This window comes from Arachis ipaensis, chromosome B05 (genome assembly GCF_000816755.2).
Source record: "Arachis ipaensis cultivar K30076 chromosome B05, Araip1.1, whole genome shotgun sequence".
NCBI lineage: Eukaryota > Viridiplantae > Streptophyta > Magnoliopsida > Fabales > Fabaceae > Arachis > Arachis ipaensis.
This window is the reverse complement of record NC_029789.2, coordinates 42,256,358-42,264,851: the sequence shown is the minus strand read 5'-3', so window position 1 is coordinate 42,264,851 and position 8,494 is coordinate 42,256,358. Positions and strand designations below refer to the sequence as shown.

At 41.1% G+C, this 8,494-nt stretch overlaps 1 protein-coding gene across 1 annotated transcript; it reads left to right on the top strand.

The window, feature by feature from the left end:
- On the top strand, positions 3,634 to 4,011 carry LOC107640556. Its single transcript, XM_016344068.1, has one exon. The coding sequence runs from the start codon at positions 3,634 to 3,636 to the stop codon at positions 4,009 to 4,011; it is 378 nt and encodes a 125-aa protein (XP_016199554.1).

Sequence of the window (8,494 nt, the reverse complement as noted above, 5' to 3'; positions counted from 1 at the left end):
CTTCAAACTCGCGAGTGTTGGGCGTAGTGACAGACGCAAAAGGAGGGATTCCAGTATTCCAGTATGATCGAGAACCTCAGATGATTAGCCGTGCTGTGACAGAGCATTTGGACCATTTTCACAAGAGGATAGGATGCAGCCATTGACCACGGTGATGCCTCCAGATGATTAGCCATGCAGTGACAGCGCATATGCCCATTTTCCAGAGAGGATGAAAAGTAGCCATTGACAATGGTGATGTCCTTACATAAATCCAGCCATAGAGAGGAGTAGGACTGATTGGATGAAGACAGCAGGAAAGCAGAAGTTTAGAGGGACGAAAGCATCTCAATACCTTTATCTGAAATTCTCACCAATGATATACATAAGTATTTCTATCTTTATTTTCTATTTATTAGTATTTTCGAAAACTCCATAATCAATTATTATCCGCCTGACTGAGATTTACAAGATGACCATAGCTTGCTTCATACCAACAATCTCCGTGGGATCGACCCTTACTCACGTAAGGTTTTATTACTTGAACGACCCAATGCACTTGCTGGTTAGTTGTATCGAAGTTGTGAATGAAAAACGATTTGTTAAGACGTGCGTACAGAGTTTTTGGCGCCGTTGCCTGAGATCACAATTTCGTGCACCACCTAGTAACTTGCACCATAGATGGGGTAGAATTTGTTGATTGTATGTGCGATCTTAGCGCTTGCGTGAGCATTATGCCCTTGTCCATCTATGAGTTCTTAAAGCTTCCACCGTTGAAACGGTCGGCCACCCAGGTTGTTTTAGCAGACAAAAGTATAATCTCTGTAGTTGGTATAGTGGAGGATGTGCTAGTAAGAATAAAAGGGTTAGTCTTCCCAATTGATTTTCATATCCTTAAGATGCCCCGTAGTGATTCCGGAAGGACTTCATCTATTTTGCTTGGGAAGCCATTTTTGAAGACCTCCCGGTTCAAATTAGATGCGTTTTCGGGTACTTACTCATTCGAGATTGATGGAAGAGAAGTTAGCTTTAATCTTGATGAAGCCATGAGACACCCACCGGAGGATCACTCTATATTCCGGTGTGATTTGATTGATAATATTATGGCCCAAGTTCAAAAAGATGATTGTGATGGAAAGAGTATGATTCAAGACCCAAGTGTGGGGAATTCCCATGTGTGTGAAGAAGAGGTCCTATCACCTCCAATAATACCGGAAGACAAAGTGCCAAGTCATGAACAAAATGCGGATTTGAAGCCCCTCCCAACCCACCTAAGATATGCCTTTCTTGAGGAGAACCAAAAGTTCCTGGTAATAATTGCAAGGGAGCTCACCTCCCACCAAGAAGAGAAGTTGCTTAATGTCTTGAGGAGGAACAAGAAGGCTATAGAGTGGAGCTTGGCGGATTTGGTTGGCATTAGCCCCTAAGCATGCGAACACCTAATTTTCTTAGAAGAAGGAGCCAAACCGGTTAGACAACCTCAAAGGCGTCTCAATCCTACCATACTAGAGGTTGTGAAGAAGGAGGTCACCCGGTTATTAGAGGCGGACATCATCTATCTGATTTCGGATAGTGAGTGGGTGAGCCCCGTCCAAGTGGTTCCAAAGAAATCGGGGGTCACTACAATCAAGAATGAACAAGGGGAGCTTATAGCCAGAAGAGTCCAAATCTCATGGAGGGTATGTATTGACTATCGGCGCTTCAACTTGGCCACTAGGAAGGATCACTTTCCATTGCCCTTCATCGATCATATGCTTGATCGCCTATGTGGTAAATCTCATTATTGCTTCTTAGATGGATATTCCGGATATTTTCAAATCCACATTGCTCCAAATGACCAAGAAAAAACCACCTTTACATGCCCTTTCGGAACGTATGCGTATAAGAGAATGCCATTTGGCTTGTGCAACGCACCGGCAACGTTCCAAAGGTGTATGATGAGTATATTTGCGGATCTTTTGGAGCAATGCATGGAGGCGTTCATGGACGATTTTTCTGTGTATGGGGACTCCTTTGATTTTTGCCTAGACAATCTTGCAAAAGTATTAGAGAGGTGTACTAAATCAAACCTTGTGTTAAATTTTGAGAAATGCCATTTTATGGTTAGACAAGGTATTATTTTAGGGCACATTATCTCTAACGATGGGATCTCTGTGGATCCGGCAAAGATCAATGTCATTTCTAGTATGTCTTACCCCTCTTCTGTGAGGGAAGTCCGTGCGTTTCTTGGACATGCAGGTTTTTACCGGCGATTCATTAAGGACTTTAGTAAGGTGGCGTTACCTCTCTCACGATTGTTGCAAAAGGATGCGGAATTTGATTTGTGTGAAGCGTGCATGGAGGCCTTTGACAAGCTCAAAATTGCTTTGACCCAAGCTCCCATAGTGCGAGGACCGGATTGGACTAGACCTTTCGAAATCATGTGTGACGCCTCAAACTATGCGGTGGGAGTGGCGCTAGGTCAGCGCGAGGGTAAGATTCCTTATATCATTGCCTATGCCTCAAAAACTTTAGATGGAGCGCAATCCAATTATACCACTACCGAGAAGGAATTGTTAGCTATTGTCTTTGCCTTGGATAAATTCCGGGCTTATCTACTTGGCTCTAAGGTGGTGGTATACTCGGATCATGCGGCATTGAAATATTTGTTGGCCAAAAAGGAATCCAAACAGGTTGATACGATGAGTGTTGCTATTGCAAGAATTTGACCTTGAAATCAAAGATAGGAGTGGTTTACAAAACTTAGCGGCAGACCACCTAAGTCGCCTTGAGCACACAAAGGGCGATTCCACTCCTATTAATGATATCTTCCCTCTTGAGGGCTTGCTAGCAATCTCCGAAGTTATCCCTTGGTATGCACCTATTGCCAATTACTTGGTTGCTCGTACCTTTCCTCCCGATTTTTCTCAACATTAAAAGGATAAGCTTAAAAGTGAATCCAAATATTATGTATGGGATGACCCATACTTATGGAGATGTGGTGTAGATCAAGTAATTCGAAGGTGTATACCACAATCTGAGCATCAAGCTATCTTGGAGGCTTGCCACTCTTCCGAAAGCGGTGGTCATTTTGGTCCTCAAAGGACGGCTCAGAAGGTTTTGGATTGTGGCTTTTGGTGGCCTACACTTTTCAAAGATGCATCCCACTTTTGTAGCTCTTGTTCACCATGCCTTAGGTTTGGAAATATCTCTAAGAAGAATGAAATGCCCCAACAAACAATGTTGTTTTGCGAAATTTTTTATGTTTGGGGTATTGACTTTATGGGGCCTTTTCCAAATTCTAACGGGTTCATGTATATCCTACTTGTTGTTGATTATGTTTCCAAGTGGGTGGAGGAAATCCCCACTAGAACCGATGAAGCTAATATAGTGCTTTCTTTTATTCGGAATAACATTATTTGCCGCTTTGGATCACCACAAGCAATCGTGAGTGATCAAGGCTCGCACTTTTGTAACAAAAGAATGGCAGGGTTAATGAAGAAGTATGGCATCATCCATAAAGTAGCCACGGCATAACACCCACAAACAAACGGCCAAGCTGAAGTCTCCAATCGGGAAATCAAGCGAGTATTGGAAAGGGTTGTGAAGCCCCATAGAAAGGATTGGAGTACTAAACTCAATGATGCGCTTTGGGCCTACCGAACGGCATACAAGATGCCGATTGGCATGAGCCCATTCCGGTTGGTTTATAGGAAGGCTTGCCATCTACCGGTGGAGATAGAGCATAAAGCATATTGGGCCGTAAAAGAGTTAAACACCGGATTTGGGGTGGGTGTTAAAAGAAAGCTACAATTGGTGGAGCTTGAGAACTTCCGTTTGGAAGCCTATGAGAATTCAAGGCTTTACAAGGAGAAGATGAAAGTGGTGCATGATCGAAACATAAGAAGAAGAGAGTTTAAAGCCAGAGAACTAGTTCTCCTCTATAACTCTAGGTTAAGATTGATGCCCGGAAAGCTAAGATCAAGGTGGGAAAGCCCTTATAGAGTGGAGAAAGCGGAACCATATGGAGTCTACCACCTAAGACATCCTTAAAGCCCCAACATCTTCAAAGTCAATGGTCATCGTCTAAAGCTATACCATGGAGAAAAGATGAAAAGCAACAAAGAGGTTAAGGTGTTCCTCCTTGAGGACGCACCCGAAAGCAAAGAGATTTGAGCTCATGACTGTCCAACTTAAGGATGTTAAACAAAAGTGCTAGGTGGGAGACACCTAATGAGGGAAAAACGATTCTACACAAAGCTTACCGGCAAGTGTATCGGGTCGCATCAAGTAGTAATAACTCACAAGAGTGAGGTCGATCCCACAGAGATTGATGGATTGAGCAATTTTAGTTAGGTGATGAATTTAGTTAAGTGAATATTTGATGATTTGAGTGATTTTGATTAACAGAAGCTAAATTACAAGAAAATAAAAGGTGTAGAAGGTAAATTGACTGAATCTAAAAGTGCTGAAGAAGTAAATTACAGAAACTTAAAGACCAAGAAAGTAAAAGAGCTGAAACTTTAATTGCAAGAAAAGTAAATTGTAGAAACTTAAAGTGCAAGAAATGTAAATTGCTGAATCTAAATTGCTGAGAAATGTAAATTGCTTGAAGAGTAAAAGGGATTTGGGTACTGGGATTCAGAATTGAACAAGAAAATGCAAGCTAAAGTGAATCAGAGAGCTCTGAGATGAAGAGATTCAGCTCAGCAGCCAAACAGAAATGTAAAATTGCTTGAAGAAATAAACAACAAGAAAACTTAGCTCAATTATGAAATTCTAAAAGAGAACTTGAAGATCGAAGAAGAGCAATGAGATCAGAAATCAGATCTAGATCTCATTTACTCCCTTGACCAAGCAGAAAAGAAATTGCAGAAGAGATGAAAATGAAAACAGCAAAAGAAGCTTAGATCCAATTCTCCAATTCCTAAAACTTTATGAAAGAAAAGCAAAGATGATTATCAGATCAGGAATCAATGGAACTCTTCAATCTCAATTCAAAAACCCAAAAACAAAAAGTAGAGTTGCAGAAGAAAGAAAATGAAAACAGAAAGCAAATCAGATCCAATCCCAATTCCCAAATTCAAAACAAATGAAAATTAAAAGTGAGAAAACTAAAATGAGCTAAAGGTCCTTTACAAATCAAATTAACTCTTATATATACACTTTCTATTTTGGTCTTCAAAGCTTGGAGTGGGCCTTTTGATTTTTGAATTTGAAGAAAGGTGGATCCGGGTGGCATTTCATTGAAAATGGGTTGGAGGCATGCTCTAGTGGAGTGCTCCGTTTTGAGTAGTGAACGTTGCGTTCACTTTTTGTTGGTGAGCCTTTGTGCCAATCCTCCTTGCCTAGCGTTCACTTTTTGAACGCTACGTTCAAATTGTGAACGCTACACTTGATTGCTTGCTTTCCTTGGCTTCCTCTTCGAGCGCTACGTTGCAATTCTTGAGTGCTCCTTGTTGCTTTGATGTTGTGCCTTGCTTCCCTTGATTGAGAGGCATAAAAAAGGGAAGGATAGTGAATGTAGCGTTCACTTCTTTGAACGCTAGCCTTTGGGTTGGCCAAAGGTCTTTGCTTCCAAGCCAAGGTCCACGAGAAAGTTGCAAAAAGTGAATGTGGCATTCTAATTTCCAAACGCTACCCCTTTGTTTTGCTTTGTGTGAGCTTTGCTTTCCTTGGCCAAGAGCACGAAAAAGGTGAAGAAAGGCAACGTAGCGTTCACTTCTTTGAACGCTGTGCCTTGGCATGTCTTGGTGCGCCTTCCTCTTGGTTTGCTACGTTCAAAATCTTGAACGCTACCTTTGCTCCCTTGGTTGAGCGCAACGCTTTAATGTCATAAAAGCGTGGCCTAAGGTATAAAGCGTGCTCCAAAATTCTTCTTTCCTTTTTTCATCATTTCTTCACCTACAAGCAACCAAACAACTAATCAAAGTCCCACTAAAATCACTAGATCTTTTCATCATTTATAATATCAATTAATTCTAGCATAAAACCTATGATTTTGTGTAAAATAAATGATGTTTGATTGATTCAACATAATCATGAAAATCCACTCCAATTACTTACTTATTGTGCAAGAAAGTGCATAAAACCTAATGAAACTAATGAAAAATGCTTGTAAAACTAGCAAAAGATGACTTGTCATCAACACCCCACCACAGTATGATCGTTCTTTGCTTCTAGTTCATTGTACATAGCATTTTTTTTGGAGTTTTTTCCCTTTTGTGATTGCTTCACTTGTGAGATTGTTCATAGTATACTTTCTTTTTGCTTGATTTTTTTGCTAAATTGCTCATGAGGAGTCCATTGATATTGCTTGGATTGAATTGAGATGTTGAAGAAATGCTTTAGGATTGAGTGTTACATGAGATTTTTTATGTTTTTGACCCCTTTAGCATGCATTACTGCCAATTTTGTGCTTAAATTGACTCTCCTAGAAAAAAGGGGCATCCACGTGTGCGCGCCTATGACGCGTACGCGTCAGTTGCTCGGGGTACCACTCTTGGTACATTTTCCCAAGAGTTGCACGAACACCGCACGTGCACTGCGCGGAACCCGCAAATGCCTCCCACGCGTCTGCGCAAGGTACGCTTACCCATCGCCTTTTCATCTGCCCACTGATAAACCACTATTTTATGGTTTATCTTATGCTCAATTGAGTGGTTTATATCAATTCTTTACTCACTTATTCATACAATTTGCATGTTTTACGTTTTCCTTCCTGATTTTGTGCTATGATTGAAAACATGCTTCGTTGCTCTTAAATTTGCTATGTTTAATCCTCTCTTATTACCATTTGATGCCGTGATATGTGTGTTAAGTGATTTCAGGATTTACAGGACAGGAATGGCTTAGAGGATGGAAAAGAAGCATGCAAAAGTGGAAGGAATACAAGAAACTGAAGGAACTGCTAATGTTGTCCAACCTGACCTTTTGGTACTAAATCGACCATAACTTAAGCTACAGAGGTCCAAATGACACGATTCTAGTTGCGTTGGAAAGCTAACATCTGGGGCTTCGCAATGATATATAATTTGCCATAACTGCCTAGTACACAAAATCGTGATCGCACACTTTTCACACAACTCCGTGCAGCTGACCAGCAAGTGCACTGGGTCGTCCAAGTAATACCTTACGTGAGTAAGGGTCGATCCCACGGAGATTGTCGGTTTGAAGTAAGATATGGTCATCCTTGTAAATCTCAGTCAGACGAATTCAAATAGTTATGAGATTTTGATAATTAAAATATAATTAAAACAGAAAATAAGATAGAAACACTTATGTAATTCATTGGTGGGATTTTAGATAAGCGTATGGAGATGCTTGCTGCTTCTGAACCTCTGCTTTCCTATTACCTTCATCCAATCATTCATACTCATTTCCATGGCAAGCTGTATGTTGGGGGATCACCGTTGTCAATGGCTACCGTCCGTCCTCTCAGTGAAAATGGTCCAAATGCGCTGTCACCGCACGGCTAATCATCTGTCGGTTCTCACTCATATTAGAATAGGATCCATTGATCCTTTTGCGTCTGTCACTACGCCCAACACTCGCGAGTTTGAAGCTCGTCATAGTCATCCCATCCCAGATCCTACTCGGAATACCACAGACAAGGTTTAAACTTTCCGGATTTCAGGAACGGCCGCCAATAATTCTAGCCTATACCACGAAGGTTCTAATCTTAGATTGGAAACCCAAGAGATACACATTCAAGCTTGCTTTCATGTAGAACGGAAGTGGTTGTCAGGCACGCGTTCTTAAGTGAGAATGGTGATGAGTGTCAAATAATCATCACATTCATCATGTTCTTGTGTGTGAATGAATATCTTAGAATAAGAATAAGCATGAATTGAATAGATAAATAGTAGTACTTTGCATTGATTCATGAAGAACAGCAGAGCTCCACACCTTAATCTATGGGGTGTAGAAACTCCACCGTGAAAAATACATAAGTGAAAGAAGGTCTAGGCATGGCTGAATGGCCAGCCTCCCAAAGAGGGTTCAATCATCAAAACATGATTAAAAGATGAAAATACAATAGCAAGAGGTTCTATTTATAATGAACTAGTAACCTAGGGTTTATAGAAATAAGTAAATGATGCAGAAATCCACTTTCGGGCCCACTTGGTGTGTGCTTGGGTTGAGCATTGAAGCTTTCACATGTAGAGACTTTTCTTGGAGTTAAACGCCAGCTCTGGTGCCAGTTTGGGCGTTTAACTCCAGCTTTTATGCCAGTTCTTGTGTTTAACGCTAGAATAGGGTAGAAAGTTGGCGTTTAAATGCCAGTTTGCGTTATCAAAACTCGGGCAAAGTATGGACTATTATATATTGCTGGAAAGCCTAGGATGTCTACTTTCCAACGCAATTAAGATCGCACCAATTGGGCCTCTGTAGCTCCAGAAAATCCATTTTGAGTGCAGGGAGGTCAGAATCCAACAGCATCTGCAGTCCTTTTTGAGCCTCTGAATTAGATTTTTGCTCAGGTCCCTCAATTTCAGCCAGAAAATACCTGAAATCACAGAAAAACACACAAACT

Excerpts from the sequence above, each read along its gene's own strand:
- LOC107640556 (XM_016344068.1), top strand. The coding sequence starts at position 3,634 with ATGCCGATTGGCATGAGCCCATTCCGGTTGGTTTATAGGAAGGCTTGC.